At 47.7% G+C, this 17,983-nt stretch overlaps 6 protein-coding genes across 6 annotated transcripts; 3 read left to right on the plus strand and 3 right to left on the minus strand.

Moving 5' to 3' along the window:
• Positions 1-43: 43 nt before the first annotated feature.
• CTRU02_208120 (alpha beta hydrolase fold family) lies at positions 44-2,236 on the minus strand (the record flags this gene model as incomplete). Its single annotated transcript, XM_036733214.2, has 8 exons — positions 44-211; positions 285-421; positions 478-1,449; positions 1,504-1,531; positions 1,595-1,669; positions 1,719-1,832; positions 1,886-1,957; positions 2,024-2,236. The coding sequence occupies 8 exons, from the start codon at positions 2,234-2,236 to the stop codon at positions 44-46; spliced, it is 1,779 nt and encodes a 592-aa protein (XP_036575064.2).
• Positions 2,237-3,577: 1,341 nt separating this feature from the next.
• On the plus strand, positions 3,578-5,544 carry CTRU02_208121 (siderochrome-iron transporter; the record flags this gene model as incomplete). Its single annotated transcript, XM_036733213.1, has 4 exons — positions 3,578-3,846; positions 3,943-5,323; positions 5,374-5,468; positions 5,520-5,544. The coding sequence occupies 4 exons, from the start codon at positions 3,578-3,580 to the stop codon at positions 5,542-5,544; spliced, it is 1,770 nt and encodes a 589-aa protein (XP_036575063.1).
• Positions 5,545-7,390: 1,846 nt separating this feature from the next.
• CTRU02_208122 (uncharacterized protein) lies at positions 7,391-8,172 on the plus strand (the record flags this gene model as incomplete). The annotated part of the gene is made up of 4 exons (XM_036733212.1): positions 7,391-7,498; positions 7,549-7,566; positions 7,675-7,695; positions 7,756-8,172. The coding sequence occupies 4 exons, from the start codon at positions 7,391-7,393 to the stop codon at positions 8,170-8,172; spliced, it is 564 nt and encodes a 187-aa protein (XP_036575062.1).
• Positions 8,173-9,407: 1,235 nt separating this feature from the next.
• On the minus strand, positions 9,408-11,747 carry CTRU02_208123 (asparagine synthase; the record flags this gene model as incomplete). Its single annotated transcript, XM_036733211.1, has 4 exons — positions 9,408-10,525; positions 10,595-10,853; positions 10,909-11,471; positions 11,525-11,747. The coding sequence occupies 4 exons, from the start codon at positions 11,745-11,747 to the stop codon at positions 9,408-9,410; spliced, it is 2,163 nt and encodes a 720-aa protein (XP_036575061.1).
• Positions 11,748-13,412: 1,665 nt separating this feature from the next.
• Positions 13,413-15,054, minus strand: CTRU02_208124 (N-alkane-inducible cytochrome P450; the record flags this gene model as incomplete). The annotated part of the gene is made up of 3 exons (XM_036733210.1): positions 13,413-13,834; positions 13,888-14,425; positions 14,494-15,054. The coding sequence occupies 3 exons, from the start codon at positions 15,052-15,054 to the stop codon at positions 13,413-13,415; spliced, it is 1,521 nt and encodes a 506-aa protein (XP_036575060.1).
• Positions 15,055-16,066: 1,012 nt separating this feature from the next.
• Positions 16,067-17,045, plus strand: CTRU02_208125 (oxidoreductase; the record flags this gene model as incomplete). Its single annotated transcript, XM_036733209.1, has 2 exons — positions 16,067-16,102; positions 16,173-17,045. 2 exons carry the CDS (start codon positions 16,067-16,069, stop codon positions 17,043-17,045), a joined length of 909 nt encoding a protein of 302 aa, XP_036575059.1.
• Between the last annotated feature and the right edge of the window lie 938 nt (positions 17,046-17,983).

Here is a 17,983-nt window from a genome sequence, read left to right on the forward strand (position 1 = left end):
ACTCTAGCTCTATGCTACTCTTCTCTTTAAACCGCAACGTCAACTAAACGCGCAAAGATGCTTGAAACATAGGGATTTCGGCACCAATGGTTTCTCCAAAGGGGTACGAGTCCCCTTCACACTCTGCTCCTGCGTCAGGTAAGGTGCCATTCTGGAAATACGTTCTAATGTGAGCCTTGGTGCATGCCGAGGGTGCTGCAAGAGAGGTATGCTGTGTCGAGTAATGTTAGCTATTCTTGCTGTCTAAACTAGAAGACGACATAACCGTCCGTAGAATCACTTACACCGTAAGAATTCTGAACCAAAACAGTGGAGCCGGGAAAGCCAGCTGAGTTGTTTCGCGCACTAATCAGTGGCGTGATATTGTCAAACTTATTGGCAATGAAGAGGATAGGATGGCTGGTCTTGCCCTCAAACGGCCCTGTGATTTGCATTAGTTATGTCGCCCCTCAAGACGCTACGCTGGAAACTACTTACCACTAAATCTCCATCGTGGGCGTGTTTTCCTTTGGTTACAGGTCACCGAAAAAGGAACGTTAATAGAGCCCGTGGCCGGACTAAGCTTGATCAACTCCTCCGACTGTCTCTTTACTTCCTCCAGAGTCAAATGATGCACTGGCGGGTGATCGGCGCACATGATTACGGGAAAGGCATCTTCTGTGCCTTCGAAAATGCCGGGTAGCGGCTCGAAAGGCGAGACGGGCTGCGGGGCGCAAGCAGGTGCTGGCGCCGGCTTGCTAGGATTGTAGTGTTGATAGTAGAGTCTTCCATCCCTTTTTTCGAGGGCGGCAAGAATCCTGGCAAAGTTCTCAAACTGGTACTGCGGCTGGTAGAGAACTGATGATAGAAGGATTTTCACCTTGGAGTATGTCACCATCGTCGGAACCTCTGGTCCATCCGCATCGTTGGCTGGAACGACTATTGGCATATCTTTCAAGTCAGAGAGGAGCTTGTTGAAACGGTCCTCGATGGCCTGTGGGGTGGGAGCGTGAAAAGCACATTTTCCGGGACCTGCCTCATAGCAGAACTCGTAAAAGGCATAGAGCACTTTGTCCGTATCGCGCAGAAAATTGATATGCTGTGAGTTGAACCACTCTCTCAGGTCAACGTTGCCGTCGCTTACCAGCCGCTCGACCTTGTCCGGATACATGGACGCAAACACACCGCCCAAGATGGTGCCGTAGCTGAAGCCCCAGTACTTGAGCTTATTATAGCCAGTCTGGTAGACGATTTCTAGCATGTCTCTGGCAGCTGAGACTGTGCCAATATGCTCAAGGATTCCGGAGCCGTTCATGGACCTCTCACATGCTTGGGAGTATGCAGCTCCTCTTACAAACATCTCGGCGATGGCTCCTTCATGAGCATCGGGCAGGCCCGGGTCCTGCAGACCCCAGAATTGGCTTTGCTGAGGAGAAGACCAGCATTCAAGCCTTGGTACAGAAGCGCCAACTTGAAAGTGTTAGCTTGAGGATGATATTCAGGCGGACATGTTTGAAAGCTTACTGCCCCTAGGGTCAAAGCCTATGAGATCCTGGAAGTTGTTAGTTTTCATAAGGTCTTGATCCGAGGAACATGTGTGGATATCACGACTTACATGGTTATCGCCTATAATATCTTGCAGATACTTCCCGTGGTGCTTTAATGACCAAACACCAGAACCGCCGGGTCCCTAATCCTAAAAGTCAACTTGAGTTTCTACCCGCTAGGAATTGTCTTACTCCAGGGTTAAATATGACAGGCCCTCGGTAATCTGACCTATCCGTGGCACGTAATCTAGTGATTGCAAGAATAACTCTACGATCATCGGATGGCTCAAGCCAGTCCATGGGAAGCTATTGAGAACAGTCAGCCATGATACTCGGCTTTATGGTGCACATGCACTAACGTCAAGTCTAGCACAGTCGTATCCACCATCCTCAAAACAGCTGTGCCACTCAAGGGTACGACTTGGCTTGATCTAGATAAGGGATCGCATGTTAGAAATACTGGACCGAAAATCTCCAAGCATAAGGGACTGATATACGCTTGACCAACTCCAGTCCACGGTGGTGTTCGATTGCTGAGATTGTCGGTATCCAGTAGCAGGCCAAAGATTTGTAATGTGGAGGATGCTCTTGGTGAGCGCTGCCACACCAAGGATCGAAAGCACGGCGGCAACGGCAGCACCCTTGGCCCTAGGCTTTGGTCCACTTCCCGGCACGGCAGCGGAGAAGTCCGCCGCAGATTTACTGTACATGTTGGTAGATGAAGAGGGCATGCCACTCGGTAATACAGCCTCGCTAGCAGTCTGAAAACGCAGCACAGCGAAGGGAGGGTTGGAGGAAGAGATTGAGGAATTCACAGAAAATAAAAAAAATAAAAAAGAGAAACATCTGGCGCACCATATTCAAAGCTGATTTATTCAGTGGGGGACCCTTTTTCCGGATCGCCGGCCACATGGCCAGAGACCAGTAACGAGGGCACCATCACAGCAGTTGTCTCGCTTGTTCTGGATTAGCGCATCCTTCGAGCCTCTTGGCTTTCGGCTCGACTCAGACAAGACCGTCTTGAGAGATAAGGGAGACGTTTGATTCCCCAGTTTAGTAAGGGCTGCATTATCATTTTCATCTGATTATCTGGCCCGAGGCCATCGGGAGAGTCAAGAAACTTTTCCAACGCGGGAGACGGCGCATGCTCACGTGTCATGTCTTGGCCATCCCAAATCGGTCATGTTTGGAATTACTCAGGGAAAAGAATGTTTTGACATTTCATTGAAAGGCGCAGAGGTACCACCCTACATAGATGTTTTACGCTAGTTGCTTTTCAGATGCATCCAGGCCGAGACTGTCAATCGAGCTAGAAAGGCAAGCTGGATGCCGACCGGCCCCATTCCTTAGCGGCCGACCGGCCCTTGAAGTCGGATATTTTCAGCAAAACGGCGTGGTAGTGGGGGTGGACTTGTCCGGGTATTAGACCTTTTCCACCGGGGTCCATCCCGTCGACTCAAAACTCTGTCATAATTCACTAAGAGCACTAGAGTGACATCCTACCTTTGCTTTCCAAACGATGAACATGCCCGGCTTGTAAGGGAGTGAGGAGAATACACGATAAAGCAAGGGATTCAACCATACGTCGAATCAGACGGGTTACAACCGCCCTTGGCTGTCAACCGCTATCAGCAGATATGACAGGACATCACAAGACCTTGAAAGGTACCAATGGCGACATTATGATAGGCTCGTTTCCTGGTATACCCCCACCCCGATGCTTAATCTGGTGGTAAGGAACAACGACAACGGAGGATGCTGTTGGCCCAAGCCAAACTTTGTCTGGACGATCATCGGCTCTAATCTCACTATGTCGGGCCCCTGCGACAAAGTGGTATCTGCGTTGCCAGACTTCACCATTTGGAGGGCGGGGACCGTCTCAAGACCTAAACTTTGGCCAAATTGTCGGTTTAATACGTGCAGCCATGACTCAAGACCATTTTGAGCCGCCGCATTTGTCCGGTAGGTTTGGCTACGGATAGCACCTCCGCAGTCAGCATTTCAACATCAATCGTTTCTTTGGTAACAACTAACGACCTGGCGGCTTTACGATGCGCTTCATCACATCCCTAAAGGAGCGATTAAGCTCGGAAACCCGATCGCCCGATCAATCTGCCAATCAATCATTCATCGCTTCTGGGGCTTCGAAAGATGTGGAACTGCGCAGTAAAAACAACAATACGGTGGAAGACCATGATGTTGAGAGAAGCTCTGGGCTTCGAGAGCCTGGTGTGAGTAGCATTGAGGCAGCGCAAGTGATCTGGGGCAAGAAAGGACGATGGTTAGTCATCACTGGATTAGCTCTAGTGATGATTGTGTAGTAAGTGCTGGCTTATCCTGGCGTGTATCCCTTCTCGCTGCTATCATTTCTTTGCCAGTCTACTTTCCTTCCGAATCTTACTGACCATGATATCAGTGAGTTTGACAATACGACTGTCTCAGTCTACACCAACTATGCGACATCATCCTTCTCCGCTCTCTCAAAGCTGGCGACGCTCAGTACCGCCAGCGGCATCATCTTTGCAGTCGTTAAACCTCCAATCGCCAAACTCAGTAACGTCATCGGCCGAGGTCAAACATACATCATGACTATCTCCTTTTTCATCCTTGGCTACCTTCTCATGGCCTCCTCAAGAGACTTCAACGCATACGCAGCTGGATCAGTGTTCTATACGGTCGGTCAATCTGGGACCAACATCATGAACGACATCGTCATCGCCGACATCACCACTGCGAGATGGCGTGGCTTCGCAATCAGCTTCTCGTTCTTTCCGTTCTTGATTACTCCATGGGCAGCTGCTTTCATTGTTGAAGATGTCGTGAAACCCGGCGGTATTGGCTGGCGCTGGGGCATCGGCATGTTCGCGTTCCTGATGCCCATTGGGGCCGCCTTCATCATTTCAACTCTGATTTACTTTCAGAGAAAGGCGAGGCTAGAAGGCCTGGCACCACGTCAGAAAACTTCACTCTACAGCTTCTGTTCTCAGATCGATTTGGGTGGTTCGGCTTTGCTTTCTGCTGGGTTCGCTATGGTACTGCTGCCCTTGACTTTGGCCGCAGGTAGCGCAAGCTCTTGGAAGACGCCATACATCATCGCTCTCATAGTCCTGGGAGTCTGCTTGCTCATTGCGCTGCCTGTCTATGAAAAGTTCATGGCGAGACACCCGATCATGCCCCCCAGTTACTTCCGCAGCCGAACCATTGTTCTTTGTCTCATCCTCGTTGCCAGCGACTCCATTGGCTTTTCCTGCACTCACACTTACTTGTACTCATGGGCCACTGTTGCACGCGGTTTTAGTGCGCGAGACGCAACTTTTTTTCAGTATACCAACGGCGTGTTCCAGAGCGTGATGGGCATCATAGCTGGACTCGCCATGGCCTACACCCGCCGTTACAAGTGGCTACTAATCGTGGCAGCCTTTATTCGCATCATCGGATATGGCATCATGCTCCGCTTACGTGGCGCTGACAATTCCGTCGGAGAGCTCTTCATTGTCCAGATTATTCAGGGCCTTGGCTCTGGCATCATGCAGTTGTCAATCTTGGTGCCGGCACAGGTCATCGTCCCCCACCGGCAGATGCCTCAGATTACCGCCCTTGTTGTGTGCTGCTCTATCCTCGGTAGCAGCATTGGAGCCTGCATTGCCGGTGGCATTTACACCAACACGTTCAAGCCAACCTTATACAGGTATCTTGGAGCTGGCGCCTCTCCACAGCTTGTAGACTCTCTCTTCGACTCAATAGTCGGAGTTGCGCCTGCGTGGGGTACTCCAGAAAGAACCGCAATAAGCCATGCTGTACGTTACCCAGTGCAGCTCGACCGGGTTGATAGCTAACACTATCCCAGTTTACCGACGTCATGAAATCCATGGTATATACTGCTGTGGGAGCATCGGCTCCTGCACTTATTTTGACATGGTTCCTCCCCAACTTTGAGCTACCGTAAGTAAAAGTCCTACCGTTTTCTTGACTCTTCTGCTAACCACGCTTTAGTGACCGCAATAATCTCGTCGAATAGGGAAAATCTTGCTTTAATAGCACAAGAGAGCGTTGGGCAGAGGTAAAATGTATTTTGTGACATTTGTCTGAAATTGTACGACTGAGAAGCTCGACGCCATCGAAATGGGCATCAGGGCATCATTATCGTTTTGAAACATCCCTTTTCAGCGTTAATGTTGAATCGCAACGCATGGAGGCGTTCATAGTTGCCGTTCGGTAGGACGCTTTTTCAGTGCAATTGGCGTTCCTCTTTGTTCTTGGGTATCGCGGGGATATCGCCGCAGTACCGGGCATCGACCAAGCCACCCGCACGCATCATAGCAAAAGGCTTGTTATTATATTTAGGAATGGGTTGCGCCGAGACCTTGTTAAGAATCTCAGCAGTTCCAACACACCGGAGGCAACGTCCGGGTGGCGCTTGTGGCGTTTGGAGAGCTTTCCCTCCATTGAATTATCTCGTGCGAGAATAGGGTAAAATAATGAGAGTAGAAAAGGTCTAATACCATACTAATATAGTACGGTATACGATTTGGACAGATATTTTGCTTATATCAAAACAGAATTCCATGATCAGCTTTCGAAGTTGATGCATCATCAAACCTTTCTACAGATTTGTAGCCTTGAACAGTTTGGTTGATCATACAGGTCCTGGGCAGGAAATATCGATTGATAGTCGTGATCGGCTCTACATTGCAGATCTTTCGATGCTGCCATGTCTTGTAGTAATTGAGATTCAGGGTCACTTTGCCTATTCGGAGTAATTACCTAGTGAAACAAACCGCGCGAAGGCTCTATAATCATGCTACACTGACTAGAGTCTAGCTCATCCTGTCCACCTAGTAGGCTATTAGCGGGATGGCTACGGACTCATCAGAGTTGGCGCTACCCCGCATCGTCTTCTACGCACCGACTACCTACCTCACGTTCCCTCTAAACCCAGTATTTGCATTTATTGATCCAGCGAGATGGCCTACCCATTCTCCTAGATCTCCAACTCAATGCGTTTAGCTCCCGCCGGTAAGGTAGCTGAAAATTAATATCGCGGGCTGCAGTCTTAGTTCCGGCCGTGCTTTCAGGAACCTAATGATATTCTAGGTGAAACAGACACTCATGACATCAGGAATTTGGCAGATTCTCGAATATCTGCGGTTGCAGACTTCTTTCTAGCTGGGACCATTCTATTGAGGACTATGCACACAGTCGATACGTCCGTTTTGTCGAGACGTTGCATTCCGATTATTATCCATTTATGGACAAAGGACTAATTCATTTCATGCTCTTCATAAAACTACATAGATGTGCTCCCTCCGTTGAGCCATGGCAAGCACAGGCCACTGGTGCACGAATGAAAGCCACGGCGTTCTTAAGCATCCGGGAAGATCACCGGGTAGTTGTGGCTTTGCCAAGACGGGTGTGTGCTGGCGCCATGCATTTCCATGCCATACTCTCGGATCTTCTAGCTGGTCTCAGAATTGGTTACTACGGTCTAGAACCGCAATACAATTTGCAAATCCAAGGCGAGTTTTCCATAAGGTTGACTCTAACGCTACTACGGTGGCTTCTGCTACGCTTAGACCGAGATCTTCGGGTTGTGCCGTCATTGTTTGCGGCTGTTGCACGACCAGTCTGAATGTTTACCCAATTTTTGATATCACCGGGTTGTAATAGCAAGTTCTTGTAAACAACTACTCTTCGTGAGAATCCTTCAGGTATAAATAACCATCACCATACCTTACTCTAGAGACCCTTTTGTCTTCCCTCATCACACTCATCTTCACATCTCACTTCAGACTCTTGCTCTCAAAGCCACAACAGCTAAACCTTGACATCTATTCTACTTAGTAATTACAAAACTCCTCATCAAAATGCATATTCCTACTTTCGGACAGATTGCCACTGTTGGCATGACTTTCTTCACCATCGCCGCTCTGGCTGCACCTGTTGCTGAGCCTCTCGAGGCCGGCCTTGCCGAGGTAAGCAGTAAAACCTCAACTAAATTCTCTCTTAATTAACACATTAACAGCGTTCTACTGAGATTACTGTAAGTTTTCTTGGGGCGGGGGGGCATTTCAGAGCCATCATGCCACACAATCAATCCCACATGCTATTTCTTTCTTGAGAAAACTTAAAGCTGACATTTGACCATCAGGCCCGTGGCGAGGGCATTGCCGTAAGCGTCGTCATTCCAAATTCTTTTATAGCGCGTTTCCATATACTGACAGTATCTTAGGCTCTGGCAGACGCTAGACTTGTCGATCGTAGCGCTCTTGAGCAGCGCAATTCCAAGAAGAAGCACTGCAAGCGCAACTCTCGCAAGAACAAGGGCGATTGCTCCGACTCTGATTCCGACTCCGATAACGACAAGTATGGAAAGAAGAAGAACAAGCACGGCAACAAGAAGGGAGACAAGAAGGGCAACGACAAGGACGACAAGTACGACAACAACAAGGGCAACAGCAAAGATGACAAGTGGAACGACAACAAGGATGACAGGTGGGACGATAACAAGCACGACAACAAGCATGATGACAAGAAGGACAACAAGCATGACAATAAGCACGACAACAAGCACGACAACAAGTATGACAACAAGAAGAACAATGGCCACGATGATAAGTACGGCAAGGGTGGCAAGGAGGGTTACTAAATCCTCTAGCAGCACTTTGCTTCTGTCGAAAGCACCGACTTCCCACTCATTCATCAGGGTTGTCGCTGAGCATTTTTCATTCTCGACACTTTTTCTGTGCTGTACACTGTTCATATCATGTGATCAGACGACACTGGTACTTTTTCGTTTCTTCTTGTAACATTATCAAAGACTTCTAGGTACATATAAACCTGACTTTTATTTATCATAAACCGCCCTTCAGACTTGACTTGTGATGATGGATCTGTCCTCTCCGCACATTATGTTCATTTCTTCTCAATCTATTGGCCGAAGGTATTTGATATGATTGCCAGGACCAATAGCTATCTTTTTTCCATCAGTACCATTTATTACTCAAAAGCAGTTCATCAAAACTCGAAGGCACATAGATATGCCCGTGTTGTAGCAAAATAAGGTCCTTGAGGGCTTCTAACTTTTCCGTTGTTTGTTTTCCTCCTTTGCTTTATCTATCAGTTCAGTTGAGGCGACAATCATTCAGTGCAGTTGTATACGTCATATTGGTTGGACATGTTCAAGGGTTATTGTAGGCTAGTTCTATAAGAGAGTATTCAGCCGCAATGTTACCGAATATCCTTTTAGTACTTGCTTGTTCTAGATATGTCGTCTTAATAAATAAATACGTTCTTTTCAATAGAGCTGTGGTTGAAAAGAACACCATGATGAGAGACAAGTAATTATCCAACGTGGATCCCAATTTAAAAAGTTAACCCTGCCTTTGCACTTTGCGTATGAGTAATGTCAACTCAAATTACGAAACGATTTCGTATAATCACTCAAGTATCTTGGAACAATTATTTCGTTTGCCTTGAGAGCAACACTCAGGGAGAAGATGCCCTGATATCCTGCAGTTGTTAAGTATAGGACGTATCAGACATACTATTATGACTAGGTAAGGTTCCAGGAGCTAATGCTTTCGAAATTAACCAACTTCACGTATGCTTGGCTTAGTATGGGTAGACTCTTTGATGACCCAAGCAATGCATATTGACTGCCGGTTGTAACTTGAAACCCATCTTAAATGCTGGCTATTGCATATTCCTCATGTTTAGAGTCAAAGTTTGTCATACCTGCTCCTCACATGTAGACAATCAAAGTTTACACTACCAAGATCAAACTCTTAACTTTCATTCTTGGGTCCAGGTTGTCTGTTTAAGGCAGGCTTAAGAGAAACCGAAACCGAAACCAAAATCGTCCAATAGTTATGTCGAATCCAGCTACTCCCTGGTTGCCTTTTTGACTCCGAATCTTTGGCTCAAGACTACCCACGATCCTATCATCAGCAGCCTCCTGAAAGCTCTCGCGTCAGCTTCATCGCCGAAAGCATTCCAAAGCCAGTCTCGAGCATCATTCCATTCTATGAATCCCAAATTCTCAATATTTTCTTTGGTAATCAGTCTCTCCATAAGCTTGTTTATAGGGCCATCACGAGGCCACTTCACTGGAGCCGAGTAGGGGTGCTTGCGTCGCTCATATAATTCTTGTGTAATGAAAGGCTTGCCAGCTTCTTTCAAAATCCACTTTTCGCTCAGCGACTGGCGCGCTGCACTCAAGTTCTTCCACCACAAGCTTGCACCGGTCCCGATCGCTTCCCCATCTGCCTGGCTATATGCAATCTTCAAGCTTGGTGGCAGTTCGTTAACGTACTCGACCAGATGATGATCCAAGAAAGGTGTTCGAGCTTCAACGCTGTGTGCCATTTCGGTACGATCGCCCAGGCAAGTAAGAATCATGTTGGCGAGAGGCGACTTCGTGTAAATGTAAAGACTGGAATGCAATGAATGCCATTTCTCCTCCATCTTCTTGCGAACCTCGAGGGGTATCGAATCGGCAACGATGGTTCTCATATCAAAGCCTTTGCATTTGTCTTGGACCCAAGGCGCAAACAAATCTTCATTGGCTTGCCACCTCAACGTGTTGTTCCCGACCCCCAATGTAGACTTATCATTGTCGTCCCAGCCATGGTCAAACATGCCAATCCTGTTGAACATGTTTTTGATATCTTCCGTCATCTCCTTGTACATGCCTTCACGTACAGCATTATCCTTCGCCAAGGAAGATGCTGGCCACGCGTAGTCGGGTTCCAGGAGGAAATCTGGCAGAAGGAAGGGATATCCTGCAAAGTGCTCGTCTGCACCTTCTCCTGTGAGCACGACAGGTACTCCATGCTGCCTGGGCAAGGTTGACAAGCAGAATTTCCCAACGCTGTTGAGGTCGAAATGGTGTTGCTCGTTATGAAATACCGCATCAGCAAAGTTGTTAGCCAGTTCGGTTTCATTCATGTCCTTCTTGAGAATCTGGACACCCAACCAGTCAGCTGACCGCTCAGCAATATCTAATGACAAATTTAGTTAGTTGATTTCCATCAATATAATCACAGTGTAACCAGCAGTCGAGCACTTACCGGCCTCGTTGAAGCCAGATGTTTCGGGGAATTGGATTGTGAAGCAGGCAATGCGTTTAGTAGCATCCTGATTTCCCAGCATAACACCTTGCTCACGAACTAGCTTCGTTACGACACCTGCAACGATTGATGAATCGATGCCTCCGGATAGATAGATGCCCACTGGTACATCAGCCCGGAGCCGGATTTTAATCGCTTCTACAAGGCGCTCTCGTACTCCGAGGACAATTTCGTCAAGACTACGCGTCTCTACATCTCGCTGGTAATTATGTTAGTACTGGAGCTTTTGCAGACATTTTTTCCATGGTCCTTACCTTGTCTTTGAAGTTTGGATCCCAGTACTGGCGATGCTCTATTTCGCCAGTTGGTGATATTTCCATCCACGCACCGGGGTTTATTTTCCAAACATCCTTGAAGACAGTATTTTCGGCCATAAGCGAAGATCCGTTGATAAGTCCGTAAACATTCCACTCGGGCTTCCAGCCAAGCGGTAGGAAACCTTTCATTTCTGAGGTTAATAGCAGCCGTTTCTCAGTGCCTTCGCCGTGAATGGTCCAGAACATGGGCTTGATGCCAAACCGATCCCGTGCAACAATAACCCTTCCGTCTCTTTCATCGTAAATAACGAAAGAAAACTCTCCACGAAGGTACTTAAAGAAGCCTGGAGCTCCATGAACCTTGTACAGGGCAACTAATACCTCACTGTCACTGTGGCCCTTGAAATGGTAACCGTGGTCTCGAATACATTGTTCCCTGAGGGCGTCATGGTCGTAGATTTCACCATTGACCACTGCGTGAATCTTGCCATCATCGCTGTGTAGAGGTTGTACTCCATCTGGCGAAAGATCATTGATGGCCAAACGGCGATGACCCAGGCCTCCATTGATGAGATTAGAATGAAGTGAAATCTGACTGAGATGAAGAACTTACCGATGCACCCATCTTTACTAATCCAAACACCAGATGCATCTGGACCGCGGTGGGCGATGGTTTGGAGGCTTTCTTCCAACTGGTCGCGTAGTCCAGTATCTTGACGCTGCCCATTGAGAGCCTCTCCGTTCAATCCAATGCCGTGATTGGCGCCATTGGTTCCGTTCACTTCTGTGCCAGGAACGCTCCTCCTAAGCTTGATGGTAGCCGTAATTCCGCACATCGTATCACTGAGACAACTTGCCGAAAGATGATAGAAACGGAAAAAAAAAAATGGATGATTACAGAGGAATACAAAGATATACAGTGGAATACAGATATCTAATCAAGTCTCGACATCCTCGGCTTCCGGCAAAGTACGAGGACGAATTAGTGCGGGGACTAGGTTTGGGAAGCCGGAAAGTAAGGCAAGTTGTTGAGGGCGGCCAAACACGGTCACATGTAGTGCTCGGATACAACCCCCAAATGAGGAACTGATAGCTATACAAAACAAGAGCTCGTTTATTCAACTGAGTTCACTGCCTCGCATCTCTTCAACTCCGCCTGAACCGGCCTACGGATACGCGAATGCTACCCTATCTTCTACTTTGTCGGAAGAGCCACAATAAACTCTCTCAGCTGTTTATGGCGACGAACGCTTCCTTGGCTGGGATGACGCAACATTATTCGCAGTAGAAACGATTTTGAGAGGAGACGCGGGCTCAGTTGTTTCTTTTACGTACATTCAAGGAGGCCGAAACGCGCCGCTGATTAATCTGTGCTCAGGGATGCCAAGGTCGATTGGTAAACTCTAATCACAGCAGGGATTCGAAATCGAGACAACGGGCCGCAGAGAGCACGGGAAGTTAAAGAGCAGCCGTAGCTATGGCTGACTCGGTCCCCGTGGAGGTGGATTCAAACAGGGCGGGGTATAGTTTTAAACTTTACATGGTTACAGCTGAGACCAAACTTCATGTGTCCTGCGTAGCAACTGGCATGTCGCTTTTAATCAACAAGATATATTGAAGTGGTAACTGATATTAGGTTTCTCCTCAGCCTACGTATCCCTTGCTGATACAGCTACGGCTGCGTTGATTGTGAGGGTTGATTGGTTGAAATTCACCCCTGTTTCTGCAGCAGAAACGGGGTGGCTGTAGGCGAGCCTTACACTACGTAGCACTCCATAGTAAAGCCAAGACGCCACCCTTCGACGCGACAGGAGTTTTAGAGTGTCATCTAAATTCGATCTTGAGTTTTCATGCCAAGCCGTATATCATGTATATGATAGCGGTGAGCCTGGTACGAATGAGGAAGCATTACCGCCTTGGTACCCTGTCTGGATCCCTCTAACACCAAGTCAATAGACTTCCCCTATATAGTAACGCTTACAAGTCCTGTGGGTTATTTCGACTTAGGCTGATCACCATATTGCCTCTTCTGGACTATTACCTTGATAGGTGGTGGCTGAGTTGAAAGAATGTAAAGATGATCATGTAGCTCATGTCATGCAGACCCTTATTTTGCATGGGCCTGGAACGACTTCGACCACAGCGGCATAACGGGGTTTCACTAATATTCCGAACTCATCCAGCTTTTGCAACTACGTGGAGAAATAGCACCGACGGCTTTGTTAACTCATCTGGGAACAATAACGCAACAGCGTTTCCAAGTACGTGAAAATGGTTTTTCTCAGTGTACTCTACAATGCCAAACAAAATCTGTCCCAAAATGTTCATGCAAAATGTTGATATTAAGGCTCAACAATTGTTCAATCGTAACTACTGCTGCCTACACGCGTCTTTTGTCCGCTTGAAATTTTCTTGTATTTTCTATTCTGAGAACGAAAGCTGGAAATCAAAACCAGGAATGACATCTTAAACCTAGCTATTCACAATACCACGTGGATCCTCTAAACATCTGGGTGGAGTCGTACCTTGACACCGTTGTTCAGTGTCAGGGATAGAGTAAGTTGCTCGCGCCACTCTGTCGGATCCAAGTTGTCAATAGCAGAGTACGCGTGCAGCAACCTTGCAATAGTGTAGGATGACTCGGTAAGCGCGAACTTTTGACCAGGGCATACACGGGGGCCACCGTTGAAGGGTAAGTACTCCCAACCCGGGCGGAAAGTCTCCCAGCGCTCTGGGATGAATTCCTCGGCGTCAGAACCAAAGAGCTCTGGCCTGCGGTGCATAACAAATGTGCTGTAGGTAACCACGTTGTTCTTTGCGACAAACATGGGGGAACGTCCATCAGGGCCTCCTCCTACAGGAATAACGCAGTCCTTGTTAGCCATACGGCTGTTAGTCGCAATGGGCGGGAAAAGACGAAGCGCTGCAAAAAGCCGTTAGTGACATTATCAAAACACCATCTTTGGCAATTCTTACTCTCTTGCATGACGTAGCGAAGATATGTCATTTTCTGGACAGCGTCATAAGTCAGAGGCTCCGTGTAATGCTCAAGCACATCAGCCCTAAGCTTTTTCCAGATTTCAGGGTGGCGGGCCAGCATGAAAAACGTAAAGGCGAGAAGTCCGGCAGTGGTGTCCCGAGCTGCAAGCAGCATATTGACGATCTGGTCTCGCAGCATGATTGGGTTGTCGGTGTCCTTGGCCAGCTCGTTGAGGAAAACATACTTCTGGCGGGTGTATTCATCCTGCTTCTCAGTGGGATGCAGCTTAGCGTGTTGGCGGAACTCAAGTGCCTGTTTAACAAACTTGTCGGCATATGCGTGTACGATTCTGCAAGATTCTCTGAACTTCGCGTCTCGGTGAGCAAACATCAAGTTACCCAGCCGAAGTCGCAGAATTGTTCCTTGTTGAGCATAATCCAAGGCATGGTGGAAAGTGTGTGCGGAATCAGAAGCATTGTCGGACATTAATCCGACAGACTCTCCGAAAAGATATTCGCTATTGGAGTCAAGAACCTGTAAGAGGTCAACAAAGTTAATACATTTGCATCCACCACGTACGTCAGCTGTGGGGGAAGACGAACCATGCGAAAGAACAGCTGCTGCAGGTCGACGGTATAGTTTTCACGCGCAATAAGTTGAATCAGCTGATCCACATGCGTCTCGAAAATGTCGAAATCCGTGACTTGCGCTCTGATGAAACTGGGCCGGATGAGTGCTCGCTGGTGAGCCCAGATTTCATTGTCGGTGGTAAAGATGCCTCTTCCCAAGAGCGGGGACGCACTCTTGCGTCTCAGAGGCCCCATTCCAAAATCTTCAAACTGGTTCGACAGCACAGTCTGAATGAGTTTCGGATCACAAGTGTTGATTGTGGTGCGTAAGTAAGTGTTGGTAGTGAACGTCTGGCCTTGCTCGGCATGACGCTTCTTCAACAAAGCAAGAAACCCGAATTTCTTCGCAGCAGCCAAGTTTTGAAGAACGACATCTGTTCCGAGAATTGGATCTTTCTGGGGCAGTTTCTTCGGTGGAAGGCAACCATACTCCTTTCTCATGCGGTGCCGGAGGATGTGCGTAGTAATGATGACATAGAGTGTATAAGTTACGGTCGCGAGAGACGCAACAAGAGTGAGGACAGGGAGCAACATGATGAGACACGTCCAGCGTCTAGGATAATATCAATTCTCTGTTCTTCTTGCCTTCGAAAAGCTCTCTCAGTTGATAAAGTGTCACATGTAGGAAACGGCCAAGCAGAATGCCAGGAGATTTATACCAGATACTCTCCACTGGATACAGGTTAACGCTTAGAGTCATAATTCCGTTTTCACGTTATACATTTCCGTGTCTACAAGCTTCTCTCATAGACCTACGAAGGTGTACTCACTCATTTGGAACCTGTACCCGACCTTTGTGTCACTTATCCGGTATCTAATCCAAAGATCCATTCCGTAGGCTCACATGACGTGTCAAATGTCAACTCTAGCGGGAAGGGTTTCGTAGCCAAGCCATGACACCACGTCCCAGCAGCATGGTATGTAAACTGGATCCTGTCAAGATGAGACCCAGGTTACACTTCGCTTAAGACGATGCTGCGGTTCGGTGTGGAATCATACGATGAAGTCCAGCACGCTCCTTCAGCGCGCGCTTCATGAATAACGCTATCCATGTCCCCTTGTCAGACGCCGGGGGCTAACCCTTGCAGATCGGCTCCGTGGCTCCGTCAACTGCGGTATTTCCAAACGGGCAGGAGCACGACGACGCCCGACAGGCGAGGCCATCCGACCGACAGCCCTAGCGAACTCTAAGTTGTGGAGTTGCACGGGCTTCGCCATGATCTAGGCTTGATGCAACCCGAGACATTCGGAGGTCTAGTATTGTAATCCTGTATGTACCAGATATGAAGTATACTTCGCAATGATACCATATTCTTGGAAAGAGGATAATAAATATGGTGCTATAATCATCACTTCGTATGCTCATTGTGTCATCATTCTTTCTCCCTTTTCCAAAATCCGTGGTTTGCCTCTACGCAACTCTTCACATCTTTACAAAAAACCTCTTTGATACGATTCAGGTTCGGGTTTTTACAGGTTCGGGTTTTACAGGTTCGGGTTTTTGCAGGTTCGGGTTTTTGACCATACCACCAGAATCTCCTCTCCCATGGCGGCTCCGATTAAATCCGTTGTCCTCGCAGGTGTAAGAACTAAGGCTTCCTCGAGCGGGCGGGTGGGAGAATGTTTCCGAAACTGACGAACACTGTCATTAGGCGAATGGATTTCTTGGACGCGTCCTACTCGACGTGCTGCTGAAGTCCAACCTTTTTCAGCTTACCGTTCTCACTCGCGATGGGTCTCGGCACCAGTTCCCCGCCAACGTTACAGTGAAGACAGTCGACTACGAGTCAGTTGCCAGCTTGGAAGATGCGCTCCGTGGCCAAGACGCCCTTGTGTCAGCATTAGCATTCGGTGCTATCCATGTTCAGAAGAACCTGGTCGACGCAGCATTCAACGCGGGGATTCGAAGAATGATTCCTTCCGAATATGGCAACGACACCAAGAACCCCAAGCTTGCTGCCTTTCCAATTTACCAGCCCAAAATTGCTATTCGGAAGTACCTTGATGAAAAGGTTGCTCAGAGGCCCTCGTTCTCATACACCATCATTATGAATGTCTCTTTCTTGGCTCCTGGGTACGCGCTTAACTTCTTGGTTGACGTAGAGAAGAAAAAGGCGCTCATCAAGGACGGTGGCGACATTGTATTCAATGCCACAACCATGCCACATATCGGCCAGGCCGTTATTGGCATCTTGAGTCATCTGGAGGAGACAGCAAACCGACCCGTGAAAATCAGCAGTGTTGAGACGACACAGAACCAGATTCTCGACATTGCCAAGAGTGTTGACCCAACTGGAGAGTGGGATATTAAGCACTGTCGGACTGAGGATTTGGAGAAGACTGCCCTTGAACGTTGGGCGCAGGGCGACCACAGTGAGGAGGTTGTAGAAATGTTCATCAACCGTGCATTCCTTGGTAAGGGGTGGGGTGGTTACTTTCCAGAGACCGATAATGAGTTGCTGGGTATCGAGCCGATAGGAAGAGAGGGATTGGAAAAGATCATTAGAACGGCCATGAAAGGTTGAGTTTAGGCCATAGTAGGATGTTTAAATGGAAAATGGAACGCTTTCAATTCGAGATAACCTTCTTGTACAATTGATGTACTACGCCACGGCGACATGAAGCCGGCATATCACTAAAGCATGACCAAGCAGAATTTTTACAACTTGATTAATGTCTACTTCCATATCTGTGTCTACGCCTGGATAACTTTGCCTGATAGAAAAACTTAGGTAAAGACTTATACTCGTTTTGAGTCGTTAGCAGTGAATCGCGTACGCGTTCAAAAGTACGAGTACACTTTCGTCCTGGATCAAACATTCCACTCTACATATTCTTATGCAGTGTTCCAGATCCTCATCACTTTCACATTTACAGCTCAACTGAAGCATTTAGAAATCGATCCATTCTATCATATGTTCTTCCTGCTCTTAACGTTATCCTCAGCACTTGACAACTCCAATGTCTTCTCCCATTGTCGCTGTGCCCTATCCCTAGCCATTTATCTTAATTCACGGCCAGTTCTCGGGCATGATGATTGTGATTTTTGGAGTACCGAAAATTGGGACATTGCAGATAGGACTTCCATGTTTTTCCGCTTTCATCTCTCCCTCGCCGTGCTTAACTTTGGTGAATAGCCGACATTAATTATTGCATGTAATCAACATTGTGTAGCCTAGAGAGGTAATATAGCAAAGGACCGTTGTGAACTAAGTATATAATACGGGGACTTAGCGACGATAGCTTAAAATACATGAAACAAAGATTAGGTTAACATACAGCTTATGAAACCGTGGCAAGTTCTGGAACAAATAGGGTGTGGCAGTTGGTTTAAGCTAATCGGGCCAGCGAATGAATGGTCGGAAGCGTTTTTCTAATCTTTCCCTGTTTGGGTTGTACCATTGCCTGAAACTCAATAAGTCTAAACCAGGTCCAATATGCCAGCCTTCAAGTTGAGCGTTAT

This window comes from Colletotrichum truncatum (genome assembly GCF_014235925.2).
Source record: "Colletotrichum truncatum strain CMES1059 chromosome Unknown Contig_0005, whole genome shotgun sequence".
NCBI lineage: Eukaryota > Fungi > Ascomycota > Sordariomycetes > Glomerellales > Glomerellaceae > Colletotrichum > Colletotrichum truncatum.